The 17300-nt window shown below is 45.8% G+C and overlaps 1 protein-coding gene across 1 annotated transcript; it reads left to right on the top strand.

Moving 5' to 3' along the window:
- Positions 1169-8537, top strand: LOC102169619 (cationic amino acid transporter 3). The gene is made up of 11 exons (XM_005692924.3): positions 1169-1749; positions 2369-2527; positions 5420-5606; positions 5808-5920; positions 6086-6308; positions 6479-6618; positions 6733-6835; positions 7035-7231; positions 7430-7596; positions 7869-7977; positions 8141-8537. Exons 1-11 carry the CDS (start codon positions 1377-1379, stop codon positions 8224-8226), a joined length of 1857 nt encoding a protein of 618 aa, XP_005692981.2. The 5' UTR covers positions 1169-1376; the 3' UTR covers positions 8227-8537.

The raw sequence follows: 17300 nt of genomic DNA on the forward strand, positions 1-17300 counted from the left end.
TTTCTTTAGTTGCAGAGAGCAGGGGTGTGTCTCCAGCTGCCGGCTCTGGCTTCTCACTGCGGCAACTTCACGTGTTGTGGACCACAGGCTCTGGGGCTCCCCGGCTTCCCTGAGCGCTGCGGTTCCTGGGTCCGAGAGCACAGGTTCAATTTCCGTGACACATGGGCTTAGCTGCCACAGGGCACGTGGGATCTTCCAGGCCCAGGGATGGAACCCATGTCTCTGGTATCAGCAGGTGGATATTTATCACTGAGCCACCAGGGAGGCTTTGATTTAACTGCCTCTTTAAGGGGCTCCACCCCTTTAGGGAGAATGTCCACACCCTTTCTCTCCAGCTGTGTATCTCTGTCTTAACAAAACAGAGCGTGCTGTGTCTCTAATAATACACTTTTTTTTTTTTTTTTTTTTTACCATTTTGCCTCCTTGAGAAATGCATTTTTCAACGCAGGCAAGAGCCAGGGAAACCTTGTTTCTAGCCTCTAGCTGCTGGTGGATGAGCGGCTAGGATTCCTCGGTTTCATTCAGGACCCCCAGGTCCAATTCCTGAGCAGAGAACTAAGACTTTGCTTCCAGCCACCACTCATGGCTCTCTCTCTCTTTCTCTCTTTGAGATCAGCCCCACTCGGTTTCAGAAGATGGGAATTGCAAATGATTGGTAAACAAATCTTTGCCATTCCATGCTGACAAGTCTTTCAAAGACAAGAAATTATGTCATAACAGCTCTTTTTTCTGACATAGGTCCCATAATCTAAACTATTTTGAAGGAAGAGGCAAAAGGCTTTTCTTTAGGAGGTAGCATCTTAATTCCCTTCAGTTCAAAACAATCTACAAGCCAAAGCGGCACATTTTAGAGTGGAAATTCTGCCCCCCGCCACTTCTCTTTAAGCAATGTTTCCAGTGTATAATAATAATGTATTGTTTGAAATATATTTAAAGATGCTGAAGCTCCAACACTTTGGGTACCTGATGCGAACAGCCAACTCATTTGAAAAGACCTTGATGCTGGAAAGATTGAGGGCAGGAGGAGAAGAGGACGACAGAAGATGAAATGGTTGGATGGCATCACTGACTCAATGGACATGAGTGTGAGCAAACTCCAGGAGATAGTGAGAGACAAGGAAGCCTGGCATCCACGCAGTCCATGGAGTTGCAAAGAGGTGGACAAAAGTTAGTGAATGAACTGAACTGAACGAAACGGATGTTTAAGAAACCAAATCTCAGAGATAGGGAACTTGTTAACTGTCCTTTTTTCACCTGCTCCCCATCACTCCTCTGCTCCCTAGAACTGGACTCCCAGGGCCAAGGGCACATGGACTTCTTGACGGCTTGCTGTGTCGTTTTCTCAGCAGATCTGACCCTCCTCAACTTTATCTAAGATGTTGTGTCAGGATGTTCACCGATTTGGTCAAAAGCTGGTCCGCAGGCGGCTGCTGGAGCCCAGGGAGGGGTTTGAGAGGCCCAAGGCTGGTCATCTGAACACTCTGGACCTGGTGGCCTTGGGTGTGGGCAGCACCCTGGGAGCTGGCGTGTACATCTTGGTTGGAGAAGTGGCTGTGTACGAGGCTGGACCAGCAACTGTCATCTGCTTCTTTGCGGCCGGCCTGTCTACTATTTTGTCCGGGCTCTGCTATGCAGAGTTGGCAGCCTGGGTACCATGTCCCGGTTCTGCCTATCTCTACAGCTACGCCACCATGGGTCAGCTGTGCGCCTTCATCATCGGCTGGAACCTCATCCTGTCCTTTGTCATGGGTGAGATGATGGGGTGGGGGAAGGCGGGGCTTAAGGTCAGAAAATTCAGAGGGGGATTGGAGCGTTGCTGACTCCTGAGATCTTTATTTTCCACCTTGTGGAGTGAAGTGGGTAATTGTAGAGGAACTTCATAGCTTGAAACTTTATTCTACTTAGATCTACACTGCTTTCCTGAAATAATGGGCACTAGAACTGAGAAGGAAAGGGACCTGTAGGGGGTGGGTGAGAGGAAGGCATGTCCCACAGTCTCCTCTCCTCACCGTAGTGAAGTCTCTGTTCAGCTGCTTCCTTTCATCTCCTCCTAAAATATTAAATTGGAGCAGGAAATGGCAACCCACTCCAGTATTCTTGCCTGCGGAGTCCCGCAGACAGAGGAACCTGCCAGGCTACAGTCCATGGGGTCACAAAGAGTTGGACATGACTGAGTGATTAACAACAACGCATTAAATAGTTAACCTGTTCCGTGAATCATCTGGGCCTACTCTCTCCACTCCATAAAAGGAAACATTCTGAGATTACGGATTTTCTCTGTTTTTTTTATCCCCCAAATACATCGCACGGTGCATGGTCGGGGTGCAACTGGTACTTGTCAATGGGTCTTCATCTTTTGCTGCCGTAGCCACCGCCTGTGAGGCCAGAGCCTGGAGCTATGCCTTTGACAGCCTGATTGGGAACCGCATCTCTCAGGCGTTCCAGGAGACTTTCTCTCTGCATGTGCCCTACTTCCTGGCCACCTACGTAGACTTTTTTGCCTTCGTCCTGGTGCTGCTGCTCACAGGTGAGGCAGAGGTCAGCTAAAGCGGGGTGTGGAAGGGGAGCTGGGGTACAAAAGGCTTGGGGTTCCGGAATGGTGGGAGGATTAGGACTGGAATAAAGTCTGAGATAAGAGAGACAGGAAGGCAAGACACAGACCATTGTTTTCAACCCTTGGCGGTCTTGACATTCTGGGTTGAATCATTCTTTGGTGTCGGGGGCTCTCCTGTTCATTGTAGGTTTTGCTTTCGGTGGTTGTCAGATACTGAGTGGCACCCCTGATCTTTGTTGTTTAGTCAGTAAGTCATTATCTGACTCTTTGCCACCCCATGCAGTGTAGCCCACCAGGTCCCTCTGTCCACAGGATTTTCCAGACAAGAATACTGGAGCGGGTTGCCATTTCTTTCTCCAGGGGATTTTCCCGACCCCTGGATCAAGCCTGCATCTCCTGCATTGGCAGGTGGATTCTTTACCACTGAGGCACTTTACTCACTAGAAAAATCGATGCCTTCCACCCAAAGTATGACAATCAGAATGCCTCAAGATATTACCAGATGTTTCTTCAGAGACAAAGTCACCCCCATCTGATAATCATTACTTAGGCTTACAAGTTTCTTCCTTGTACTGAGACTGAAGATGTTTGTTTAATTCAGAGGAAATTCATACAAAATAAAATTAACCATTTTACTGTACTCCCCCAGTTTACTGAGATATGATTGCTATACAAGATTATATAATTTTAAGATGAGGAAAGTGATGATTTGATAGACCTGTCTACTATGAGATGACTGCCACAATAAGAAATTAGCCATTTGCAAGTGTGCAATTCTGTGGGACTTTTATTGCATTCACAGCGCTGTGTAACCATCACCTCTCCTAGTTCCAAACATTTTCATCACAACAAAAGGAAATCCCTAAAGATTAAAACATAAGACCAGACTATAAAACTCCTAGAGGAAAATGTAGGCAAAACAGTCTCCGACATAAATCACAGCAGGATCCTCTATGACCCACCTCCCAGAGTAATGGAAATAAAAGCCAAAATAAACAAATGGAACCTCATTAAACTTAAAAGCTTCTGCACAACAAAGGAAAGGATAAGCCAAGTGAATAGACAGCCTTCGGAATGGGAGAAAATAATAGCAAACAGAGCAACTGACAAAGAATTAATCGCAAAAAAATACAAGCAACTCCTGCAGCTCAATTCCAGAAAAATAAACGACCCAATCAAAAAATGGGCCAAACAACTAAACAGACAGTTCTCCAAAGAAGACATACAGGGCTAACAAATACATGAAAAGATGCTCAACATCACTCATTATCAGAGAAATGCAAATCAAAACCACAATGAGGAACCATCTCACACCAGTCAGAATGGCTGCCATCAAAAAGTCTACAAACAATAAATGCTGGAGAGGATGTAGAGAAAAAAGAACCCTCTTACACTGTTGGTGGGAATGCAAACTAGTACAGCCGCTATGGAGAACAGTGTGGAGATTCCTTAAAATACTGGAAATAGAACTTCCATATGACCCAGCAATCCCACGGCTGGGCATATACACCAAGGAAACCAGAATTGAAAGAGACACATGTACCTCAGTGTTCATCGCAGCACTGTTTATAATAGCCAGGACATGGAAGCACCCTAGATGTCCATTGGTAGACGAGTGGATAAAAAAGCTGTGGTACATATACACAATGGAGTATTACTCAGCCATTTGAATAAGTTCTAATGAAGTGGATGAAACTGGAGCCTATTATACAGAGTGAAGTAAGCCAGAAAGAAAAGCACCAATACAGTATACTAACGCATATATATGGAATTTAGAAAGATGGTAACAGTGGCCCTCTATGCAAGACAGCAAAAGAGACACAGATGTATAGAACAGTCTTTCGGACTCTGTGGGAGAGGGCAAGAGTGGGATGATTTGAGGGAATAGCATTGAAACATATATAGTACCATATGTGAAACAGATCGCCAGTCCAGGTTCGACGCATGAGACAGGGTGCTCAGGGCTGGGGCACTGGCATGATCCTGGGGGATGGGATGGGGAGGTAGGTGGGAGGGTGGTTCAGGATGGGAAACACATGTACACCCATGGCTGATTAATGTCAATGTATGGCAAAAAACCACTACAATTTTGTAAAGTGATTGGCCTCCAACTAAAATAAATAAATTAAAAAAACAAATGGTGGTGATTGCAGCCATGAAATTAAAAGACGCTTACTGCTTGGAAGGAAAGTTATGACCAACCTAGACAGTATATTCCAAAGCAGAGACATTACTTTGCCAACAAAGGTCCATCTAGTCAAGGCTATGGTTTTTCCAGTAGTCATGTATGGATGTGAGAGCTGGACTGTGAAGAAAGCTGAGTGCCGAAGAATTGATGCTTTTGAACTGTGGTGTTGGAGAAGACTCTTGAGAGTCCCTTGGACTGCAAGGAGATCCAACCAGTCCATTCTAAAGGAGATCAGTCCTGGGTGTTCTTTGGAAAGACTGATGCTAAAGCTGAAACTCCAATACTTCGGCCACCTGATGTGAAGAGCTGACTCATTGGAAAAGACTCTGATGCTGGGAGGGGTTGGGGGCAGGAGGAGAAGGAGATGACAGAGGATGAGATGGCTGGATGGCATCATAGACTCAATGGACATGAGTTTGAGTAGTCTCCAGGAGTTGGTGATGGACAGGGAGGCCTGGCGTGCTGCAATTCATGGGGTCACAAAGAGTTGGACATGACAGCGACTGAACTGAACTGAAAATAAATATATTTTTTTAAAAAAGGAAACCCTGTACCTGCTGAGCAGTCACCATCCACCTGCTACTAATGCCCAAACCCAGCCCCTGTAATCACTGGTTTCCTTTCTGTGTCTATGGATTTGGTTATTTCGGATGTCTCATATTCTATCTTTCCCACAGGACTACTGGTTCTGGGAGTTCATGAGTCAGCCCTAGTTAACAAAGTGTTCACAAGCTTGAACATTTTGGTCCTCAGCTTCATCATCCTCACTGGCATCATTAAGGGAGACCTGCACAACTGGAAGCTCACCAATCAGGACTACTCATTGACCACATTGAACACATCTGGATACGGTGACATCTCACGGTTAGGAGGGTCCTCTTGGCCAGCTCTTGCGTGTGGATGGTGCGGAGATGGGAATATGGTGGAGACTAAGGAGACCTGGGCTGATGGATCCAGGGGATGGGAGTCCTGGAGCGCAGCACTTGTGGTATTAAGGGAGGAGCCCAGAAGAGGTAACTGAACTCACCTCACCCACCTTCTTTCTTGTTCCTTCTCTCACCATAGATTGGGCCCTCTGGGTTCTGGAGGGTTTGTGCCCTTTGGCTTTGAAGGGATTCTTCATGGAGCAGCGACATGTTTCTACGCCTTTGTTGGCTTTGATGTCATTGCCACTACAGGTAACGTGGTCACTGTGTGTCCTATCAAGGGTCTGGGCAGGTAGGGCTGTCCTTGGGCATAGGGATTGGGAGAAGGTTAGACTGCTTTTGGAGGTGCAAGAAGGAGAGGATTTTGTGCTTTTATTCCAGTGTCTTTCTTGACTCAATCCTGCATCCATCTTTCAGGGGGTGAAGTCCCAAATCCTCATCGTTCCATCCCCTTGGGCATCGTCATTTCACTCTCCATCTGCTTTTTGGCCTGTTTTGGTGTCTCGGCGGCACTCACTCTCATGGTGCCCTACTACCAGATTCAGCTTGAGAGCCCCTTGCCACAGGCTTTTCTCCACGTTGGGTGGGGCCCTGCCAGATACGTGGTGGCTGTTGGCGCCCTCTGTGCTCTTACGTCCAGGTCAGTGTCTTGGTTTTCTCCCCATCCATTGTCAGATGCTCGGGTATCCCAGCCCTTGGGATTGAGAGACAAGAGCGAAGGACACCTTGCCCCTTGTAGACTAGGGAGCAGAAGCTGCTGTCTTCCCTGCTTCTGCACGTCCTCATATGTGTTTCCATTTTCTTTTCCAGTCTCCTGGGTACCATGTTCCCCATGCCTCGATTGGTCTGTGCAATGGCAGAGGATAAGCTCCTTTTCCGGGGACTTGCTCGGATCTATACCTGCACAGGCACCCCCATCCTGGCCATCATATTTGCTGGAAGCCTTACAGGTTAAAAACAACAACAACAAATAATCCACTCTGTCCTTGATCAGTTTTCTAGACTTGTATATTTCCTCTGGTTTCTCACTCTCTCCATCCATCTTGTTTATTCCCTCACTGCAGGGGTCATGACTTTACTCTTTGAGCTCAGTGATCTTGTGGACCTCGTGTCAACTGCGATGCTGCTTGCTTACTCCCTGGTGGCGTTTTCTGTCCTTGTCCTCAGGTGAGACTCCATTGTAGTTTGACTGGGGTCGGGGGAGAGAAGTCTTCGGTTTGTCCAAGATTGATGGGGAGATAATCCTTTTCCGCCTTCCATGCTGCCTTCTAAATGTCCTGCTGTCATTAAGTTGAGGAAGATTAGATTGTCTGATGTTGGATGAGTAGGGGCTACTATGAGTATTGACTTAATATTTCTACTTCAGGTATCAGTCAGACCAGAACTTAAGCAACAATGAGGCAACAGAGGAGGAAATTGATATTTCTCTGCTAGAAGCAAGTCAATTTGAACCTGGGCCTGAAGCAAGAGCCTCAAACATTCTAAAGAGTCTCTGGTGCCCCAGTAACACCATCCCCACTCTGAAATCTGGGCAGATTGTCTACTGGTGTGCCTTCCTGCTTGGTTAGTGGTGGGATTTCTCACTGGTTGTATTCTGAAATTAACAGAATGGGGAGGACAGATTCTGTGGGGAAGCTGAGGAAGAATCAAGATAGGATGGCCCTTCATGAGGTGGACAGTTTCAGAGACGGGTGTGACCCAAGGTTCTGATGTCTTTGGCTTCTGGGTCCAGCCTGTTCTCCTCCACCTTGACCCTTGCAGTTCTCCTGCTGGCCATCCTGAGCCTGGTCCTGGCCCAGTGGCCCAGCCAGGTGTTCTCTGGAGACCCCAAGCTCACACCAGTGGCTGTGCTGTTGCTGCTGCTCATCACTGGGGTCACGGTCATCATCTGGAGGCAGCCCCAGAGCCCCTCTCCTGTTTACTTCAAGGTAAGCGACCTTATGTGCCCAGAGTGTCCACCTTGAGTGAATGAAGTCAGCCTGCTTTGAGGTCTAAACATCTCTGTTGGACCAGGGAATAAGGGGGGTTGCTAAAAGCCATGGACACTCCTCTGATGTACACTCAGTGCTCCACATACACAATCTCAGGAGGCACTGAACTCACAGTCTGAATAGGATTGTGGTCACCCTACCCACACAGGGCAGTGTCTCCCTCTCAGACGTCTGGGCTGTGTTCAGGGATGACCTGACTCTGCCCACAGGTCCCTGCTCTGCCTGTCCTCCCACTGGTGAGCATCTTTGTGAACGTTTCCCTGATGATGCAGATGGACACTGGGACCTGGACCTTATTTGGCATTTGGATGGGGATTGGTAAGTGGCTTCCTTGGAAAATAAGACCTCCTGAGAGACTGAATCAAATCATCTTCCTACTACTTCTCCCCTCCTGTCAGACATCATAAAAGGAGGCCTGTTGGGCATTTGCATGTGAGAAGAGTGCCAACTTTTCTTTCTCACTGTCTCATTTGCCTACTAGGATTCGCCATATACTTTGGATATGGGATCAGACACAGCCTGGGGAACAATGAGCCACAGCCACCAGCCTCCACCTCGCAGACTTGACAAAAACATTCTTAGTGGTGAATGGTCTTAACCACAGGAAACAGACGCTGTGAGGAATCCTTCTATGCACTGGCAGTATCTTGTGGTTCAAGGGGCATTTTTAGCCTCTGTGGAGCTTGACGTTGGAATGCATTTGGAGCCCTGTGTTCATTGCTAGTGGACAAAATGGCTTCAGAGTTGTATAATTTTAAGTTTTCAAAGCTTAGTATGCATGCAGAAAAGTGCATGCTTCATAAGTGAGTAGCAAGATCAGTTTTCACAAAGCAAGTACAGCAATGGAAACATCAACCTGAGGAACTAATAAAATATTAATGGGCACCTGAGAAACAGTTTCTTGTGCCTCATTTCCAGGGAGAACACAGATTGTGATCTGGGAAGGAAATGCAGGTAACTATATATTGTGTCAAGTGTTACACCTCAAATATTGGGACACAAATAGGTTGAAAGTAAGGAGAAAAGTATACACTATGCCAATAGTAACATAAGAAAGCTAAGACAGCTATATTAATATAGGAAGTAGTAGAATTTAAGAAAAAGATAATAACAGATAAAGTGATCATTCAGTAATGATACAGGGGAAAAATGCTCATTTTAATTTTTCCCCCCACTGTATTGAGATATAGTGTAACATTGTGTAGATGATCATTTTTCTTTACTCTTGTTGCAGAACCTTAGAATTACACAGTAAAGTTGATGAGGAAAAGTTCTTAATTGACAAGAAAAAAAAAAACCCACAACAGCAACACCTGCATCGCTAGAGGAAGGGAAATGGAATGAGAGGTAATGGTTGGTTGATATATGCTTACAGTTGGGTGGAACTAAGAGATAGAAAGTGAAGCTGGAAAGTCAAGATAAAAAGTGATCACTGCAGACAGAATGCTTGGAATTGAGATTACACACTTTGACAATGTTGGTAATGATGAAGCAAACGATTCTTTGCGGGAATGAAAAACTGAAGTAGAGTGAAGGGGAGACAAAGTTCAAGAAACTGAACAGCAAACTTGTTAACTGAATTAAAATATAAATGGAGGAGGATTAACAGAAATAGAAATATCACTGTCTTGCAAGTTCTAATGAAATTACAGTCTTAGGACACAATTAAACTGGAGACTGACTTTGCGAGGTGAAACTTTGATGGAACAGGTTGACACCACCTGATTATCATTCTACCCTTCCTGATGTAGGACAACCAAACACCAATAAAGAACACTTCCTGGAACACAGCCCTGACGAAAAGTTGAATACCAGCTCGTAGGAGACATAAGGGACAGATTCATATTTCAACTGAAAACACAGTCAGCCAAAACTGAAATGTGGGCAGTTCTCCAGGAAAGAAAATGGCGCACTCTCTGTAATATTAGTAGAGGGAATTCCTTGGTGGTCCAGTGATGAGGACTCCGTGTTTGCCCTGCTGGGGGCTCAGGTTCCATCCCTGGGCAGGGAACTAAGATCCAGTGGGCTGCCAAGTACAGCCAATAAAATAAAATAAATTGGTATGGCCAAACAGGAGATTCATTAATTAATTCAAAAAGGTCACTCATACAGGCGTATCTTGGAAATATTGCGCATTGGGTCCAGACCACCTGAATAAAAAGAATTGGCAATGAAAGGAGACATAATTTTTTAAGTTTCCCTGTGCATGTAGAAGTTATGTTATACTACACTCTAAGTGAGAAATCAGTTCAGTTCAGTCGCTCAGTCGTGTTCAAATCTTTGCGATCCCATGGACTGCAGCACACCAGGCCGCCCTGTCCATCACCAACTCCCAGAGTCCACACAAACTCATGTCAATTGAGTCAGTGATGCCGTCCAACCATCTCATCCTCTGTCGTCCCCTTCTCCTCCCACCCTCAATGTTTCCCAGAATCAGGGTCTTTTCAAGTGAGTCAACTCTTCACATCAGGTGGCCAAAGGATTGGAGTTTCAGCTTCAACATCAGTCCTTCCAATGAACACCCAGGACTGATCTCCTTTAGGATGGACTGGTTGGATCTCCTTGCAGTCTAAGGCACTCTCAAGTGTCTTCTCCAACACCATAGTTCAAAAGCATCAATTCTTTGGCACTCAGCTTTCTTTATAGTGCAACCCTCACATCCATACATGACTACTGATAAAACCATGGCCTTGACTAGATGGGCCTTTGTTGGCAAAGTAATGTCTCTGTTTTTGAATATGCCACCTAAGTTGGTCATAACTTTCCTTCAAAATAGTAAGCGTCTTTTAATTTTATGGCTGCAGTCACCATCTGCAATGATTTTAGAGCCCCCAAAAATAAAGTCAGCCAGTGTTTCCACTGTTTCCGCATCTATTTGCCATGAAGTGATGGGACCAGATGCCATAATCTTAGTTTTCTGAACGTTGAGCTTTAAGCCAACTTTTCCCTCTCCACTTTCACTTTCATCAAGAGGCTCTTAGGTTCTTCTTCACTCTCTGCTCTAAGTGTAGTGCCATCTACATATCTGAGGTTGTTGATATTTCTCCCAGCAATCTTGATTCCAGCTTGTGCTTCATTCAGCCCAGCGTTTCTCATAACATATTCTGCATATAAGTTACATAAGCAGGGTGACAATATACAGTCTTAATGTCCTCCTTTTCCTATTTGGAACCAGTCTGTTGTTCTATGTCCAGTTCTAACTGTTGCTTCCTGACCTGCATACAGATTTCTCAAGAGGCAGGTCAGGTGGTCTGGTATTCCCATCTCTTGAAGAATTTTCCACAGTTGATTGTGATCCACACAGTCAAGGCTTTGGCATAGTCATTAAGGCAGAAATAGATGTTTTTCTGGAACTCTCTTGCTTTTGCAATGATCCAGCAGATGTTAGCAATTTGATCTCTGGTTCCTCTGCCTTTTCTAAAACCAGCTTGAACATCTGGAAGTTCACAGTTCATGTATTGCTGAAGCCTGGCTTGCAGAGTTTTGAGCATTACTTTGCTAGCACATGAGATAAGTACAATTGTGCAGTAGTTTGAGCATACTTTGGCATTGCCTTTCTTTGGAATTGGAATGAAAACTGACCTTTTCAGTCCTGTGGCCACTGCTGAGTTTTCCAAATTTGCTGGCATATTGAGTGCAGCACTTTCATAGCATCTTCTTTTAGGATTTGAAATAGCTCAACTGGAATTCCATCACCTCCACTAGCTTTGTTCATAGTGATGCTTCCTAAGGCCCACTTGACTTCACATTTCAGAATGTCTTGCTCTAGGTGAGTGATCACATCATCATGATTATCTGGGTCATGAAGATCTTTTTTTACAGTTCTTCTGTGTATTCTTGCCACCTCTTCTTAATATCTTCTGCTTCTGTTAGGTCCATTTCTAACAGTTCTGTCCTTTATTGTTCCCATCTTTGCATGAAATGTTCCCTTGGTATCTCTAATTTTCTTGAAAAGATCTCTAGTCTTTCCCATTCTATTGTTTTCCTCTATTTCTTTGCATTGATCGCTGAGGAAGGCTTTCTTATTTCTCCATGCTATTCTTTGGAATTCTGCATTCAAATGGGTATATCTTTCCTTTTCTCCTTTGCTTTTCGCCTCTCTTCTCTTCACAGCTATTTGTAATGCCTCCTCAGACAGCCATTTTGCCTTTTTACATTTCTTTTTCTTGGGGATGGTCTTGATCCCTGTCTCCTGTACAATGTCACAAACCTCTGTCCATAGTTCATCAGGCACTCTGTCAGATCTAGTCCCTTAAATCTATTTGTCACTTACACTATCTAATCATAGGGATTTGATTTAGGTCATACCTGAATGGCCTAGTGGTTTTCCCCATTTTCTTCAATTTGAGTCTGAATTTGGCAATAAGGAGTTCATGATCTGAGCCATAGTCAGCTCCCAGTCTTGTTTTCACTGACTGTGTAGAGCTTCTCCATCTTTGGCTGCAAAGAATATAGTCAATCTGATTTCAGTGTGAGAAATAACAGTCTATAAAAAAAATTACTGTATATACTTTTATTTAAAAATATTTTTTTCTAAGATATGGTGAACCTTAACTGACAACACAGTGGCCACAAATCCTCAATTTGTAAAAAAGGCAGCATTGGCAAAAAGTGAAGTATGTGTGTACATGTATAATCAATATGCATAAAATATGTACCCGTATAAGATACATGGATTAAATGTACACTTTACTTGTTTCATTACAAAAAAAAATGTTAAGACCTACTTAGTTAAAGGAGACAACTGGAGCCTGAGTGCAAGTTTTCCCAAAGCACCAGGTCCAGACCAGGTGTCAGGCAAATTCTCCTGAGAAGAAATGGGATCTAGGGGACTTCCCCGGTGGTCCAGTGGATAAGAATCCACCTGCCCATCCAGAAGACAGAGTTTCAATTCCAGAAAAGTTCCACATGCTTCAGAGCAGCTGAGCCTGTGTCCACAACTACTGAGCCTACGCTCGAGAGCCCAGAAGCCACCAAAATCAGCAGCCCCTGCACCCCAACCGGAGAGTAGTCCTCACTCCCCACAAATAGAGAGAACCTGCACGCAGCAGAGAAGACCCAGCACAGCCAACATCATAATAAATAAAGGAAATGATAGAAATGATGTCTCCTTTGTCTATTAATGATCAGGTTGTCACCCTTCCAACCCCTGCTATCTGGGTCGGTCACACCTGCATTAACAGGAAGTGATGCTGAAAGCTCAGCCTCTCTGAACACCAGTGTGGAGTCCAACCTCAGAGGCAGAGTTCTGGGTGGAGGAGGAAAGAACAGGTTTATTGCTTTGCCAGGCCCAGGGGACAGAACGAACTCCTGCCATTGAAACTGAGTCCCAACCCAGGCGAGTTCAGTGAGGAGTTTTATGGCAACTGTTCAGGGAGCAGTTGCTGACAGATCAGGGTGTGTGCAGGGTCCCAGGCGGTAGGTCTCCTAATCTTCAGGAAGATTAAAATTTAAAGGGTCTCTGGTCCCTTTAATTTTGCTTCAGGTGGTTTCTCAGCAGCTCCTTCCATGATTCAGTTCACTTCAGTGCATTTCCTCAGTCGTGTTCAACTCTCTGCAACCCCGTGGACTGCAGCACTCCAGGCCTCCGTGTCCATCACCAACCCCCGGAGTCCACCCAAACTCATGTCACCTGAGTCAGTGATGCCATCCAACCATCTCATCCTCTGCTGTCCCCTTCTCCTCCTGCCTTCAATCTTTCCCAGCATCAGGGTCTTTTCAGATGAGTCAGCTCTTCACATCAGGTGGCCAAAGTATTGGAGTTTCAGATTCTGTGAGCAGCAACTGCTTGAAGCTGCCCTTCGGAACTCAGAGCAGGTCATGGAAGCTGGAGTCTGGATACAAGAAACAAGGGACAGAAATGAACTTACTTACAAATCAGACGGAGACTCACAGACTTAGGAAATGAATTTATGGTTGCCAGGGGAAGCGATAGCTAGGGACGTTGGGAGGGCATGTACACACCGCTATATATAAAATGGAAAAGCAGCCAGGACCTACTGTAGACACAAGGAATCTGCTCAGTGTTGGGTGCAGCCTGGACGGGACGGGACTTGGGGGAGAATGGACACAAGTCCATGTGAGACTCAGTCCCTTCGCTGTTGACCTGAACCTACGCCACCATCATTACTTGGCTACACCCCACTACAAAATGTTTTTGGTATTTAAAATACTTTTAAAAAAGGAACGGGGGACAGAAAAAAGCCTTCATTCCGAGGAGCCCCATATGGTCCTGAGGTAGGAGCTAGTGGGCTCCAGGCTGGGCATTTACAATTAGACTTCTGTTTACATTTCCTGAGGAAGGAGGCAGGGGCTCTGGGCTAGAGACTTACAAGCAGCCTCCTGTTGGCTCTTCAAGATGGAAATGATAAGAACAGAGTGAGTAGCTGGACTTTGTCTCCTGTGGACACTTTCAGGCAACAATTGTGGCAGGCCTAAACCCCCTTTGATATAAAGGTCAAGAGTGACAGATTTCCCAGCCTTGTGGCCAGGGAGACATGGCACACGTTGAGGGTCAGAGAGGAGGAGGGCATCCCCCCATAACAGGAGGTGCCAGGACCCACCCCATCCCATGGCCTCCCGGCTGGAATACATCCTGAAAAAAAGTTGCGCAGGTGAGTGGGTGAGGGTCCTAGGGCAGGTCAGTTGTGTTAAAATAAGTGGATAATTGGCTAAAGATAAACAAACTCAGAACTGCCCTTGTGGATGATTTTACTGACTTTGTTGGGTCATGGGGCTCCTCCTCCTGGGAGGAGGTCCACACTCTTTCTCTCCAGCTGTGTATCTCTGCCTCGCTTCTGTCTTAACTGAGCAAACTTCCTCTGAGTGCTCTCTCATTGTTGTGCTGTGTCTCTAATAATACACTTTGTACCTGTTTTAGATTAAAAAAATTTTTTTTCCTCCTTGAGAAATGCATTTTTCAATGGAGGCAAGAGTCAGGGGAACCTTGTCTCTAGCCTCTGGCCCCTGGTGGACGAGCGGCTAGGAGTCCTGGTTTTCATCCAGGCCACCCGGGTTCAATATCCGCGCACAGAGCTAAGCCACCCCTCACGGCTGACTCTCTCCGAGAATACCTGATGCTGAAACCCAGGATTTCAAGGTAAACTGCAGGTCTCCCCGAACTGCTGGCTGGGGACCTCTGAGTCTCTCTCTCCCATGAGAACTTGCTTGCTCTCACTCTCTGCTTCCAAGACGCACAGGTTTCCGTCTAGATCCGCTCGGTGAAGGAGCGCAAGTTCTCTTTCCCTGTGTCCTCTCCCTCTGTCTCTTGCTCTCCTTGAACCGCAACCCCCCGCGGGTCCTCAGCCCAGCAGTGCGTCCTCATCAACGCTGCGAGCCGTGTGCAGGGACTTCTTGCTGGCACCATCAGCATATTGCTCCCTGCTACACGCCACACTTTATTTCCTAGGGGCGGTAGAAAAATTACAGCCCCCGGGCCCTCCAGTAAATTTCTTCTCAAGCAGCGCACCAGCACACACACTGTGCCTTTCTCTCTATTCATCCTGTGATTTTCTTTCCTACTTTTCTTGGGAAGACCAAGGTTTGATCTCTGGGTTGGACGATCCATGGAAAAGAGAATGGAAACTCACTCCAGTGTTCTTGCCTGGAAAATTCCACGAATAGAGAAGCCTAGCAGGCTATGGTCCATGGTGTAGCAACGAGTTGGACAGAACTGAGCGATTAACACTTTCACTTTCAAGGTTTCTTTTTCAACTAAGCTTTAAGTTCCCTTCAACTTTACCTTCGATGCCACACAAACAAGTGCAATGCTATCAGGCATAATTCTGGTTCTTTTGTGAGAGTGTTTGAAGTCACAGCAGTAACCCAGCTACTTTGTCAGTTGCATTGCAATCAAATTTTAAATGTGAAAACCTCTAGAGACCATTGATTTAATATTTGGCTGTGTCTAGTCTTTGTTGCTGGCTTTCTCTAGTTGTCTGAGCCGGGGTGGCTCTCCGGTTGCGGCTTACACGCTTCCCTTGTGGTCACGTCTCTTTCTGTGGAACCCGGGCTCAGGGTGCGGGCTTCCATGTTGTAGTGCATGACAGCATGTGGAAGCTTCCGCATGGCAGGATCCAGCTGCATTTTCAGGTGGATTCTTTACCCCTGGACTCGGCAGGGAAGTTTATAGTCAGACTTTAAACATGACTTGTGAAGTCTCTTTTTATATCTAGTTGTGATTTCACTCTGATGCCTTTCCAGAAATGTTACCTCTTCAAGATCTTTAGAGAGAGCTTTCAAAAATTGAATTATAATTAATTAGGTAAATAGATGTTGTTATTAATGGTAAGCTGTTGCCACACTGGAGTATGGTTTTCTCTGTTAAGACAACAATGTTTTCTTGGAGTGCTGCTTTTGAGAACCGACTGTGTAAACTCTTTGGGTCCAAGTGATTTGTATTAGCTTTTGGGATCTTTTGTTACTTTGGTTGAGAAAATAAGGAATATTTCACAGTGATCTCTGAAGATTATGGCACATGTAGATAAAGTTCATTCTGCTTCTACAAAACTTAACTTTCATTGTCAGAATTTTGCTACCTTGATATCCTTGTAGCATAGCAACTGAAAGTGAAAGTATTAGTCACTTAGTCTTGTCTGACTCTTTGCGACCCCCTGGACTGTAGCCCGCCAGGTTCCTCTGTCCATGGGATTCTCCAGGCAACAATACTGGAGTGGGTTGCCATTTCCTTCTCTAGGGATCTTCCTGACCCAGGGATCGAACACGAGTCTCCTGCATTGCAGGCAGGTTTTTGCCGTCTGAGCTACCAGTTAAGGGCATGGCAACAGCCTACTTCTAACTGAGGGGATTTAAAAGGGGTAAACAATGGCTGGTGAATAAACATTCAGGGCTCTGGGACACTGGAGACGACTGCCCGGCTTTTCCTGGCTCCCTGGCTAATCTCATTTTGTATGATGGGTTTAAGCCTTTCCTGGCTGCAGGATTGATGTCTTCACAATGAAAAGAAAATTGTAAAAAAAGTAAATGTTTTCCACTTGGGGTATGCCTTCCACAATATCCAGTAATCAAGGTACTCACCTCACTGGACAAATCATAACAAAAGCCTCACAAACTTCTTGAAACTCTCACTGTCACTGTCATCCTTAATCATCAGGCCAGGTCAACAGAACTAATAGAAAAACTGGACTCAGATGTAACAGAAATGAATTACATGGCATTAAATGAACTGCTGGGCTTCCCTGGTGGCTCAGATGGTAAGAACCTGTCTGCAATGCAGGAGACTTGAGCTTGATCCCTGGGTCTGGAAGATCCCCTGGAGGAGGAAATGGCAACTCACTCCAGTATTCTTGCTTGGGAAATCCCATGGACAGAGGAGTCTCGTGGGCTGCAGTCCATGGGGTTGCAAAGATTTGGACACAACTGAGTGGAGAAGGCAATGGCACCCCACCCCAGTACTCTGGCCTGAAAAACCCCATGGATGGAGGAGCCTGGTAGGCTGCAGTCCATGGGGTCGCGAAGAGTCGGACATGACTGAGTGACTTCACTTTCACTTTTGACTTTCATGCATTGGAGAAGGAAACGGCAACCCACTCCAGTGTTCTTGCCTGGAGAATCCCAGGGACGGGGGAGCCTGGTGGGCTGCCGTCTATGGGGTCACACAGAGTCGGACACGAATGAAGCGA

The sequence above is a fragment of the Capra hircus genome, chromosome 18 (assembly GCF_001704415.2).
Source record: "Capra hircus breed San Clemente chromosome 18, ASM170441v1, whole genome shotgun sequence".
NCBI lineage: Eukaryota > Metazoa > Chordata > Mammalia > Artiodactyla > Bovidae > Capra > Capra hircus.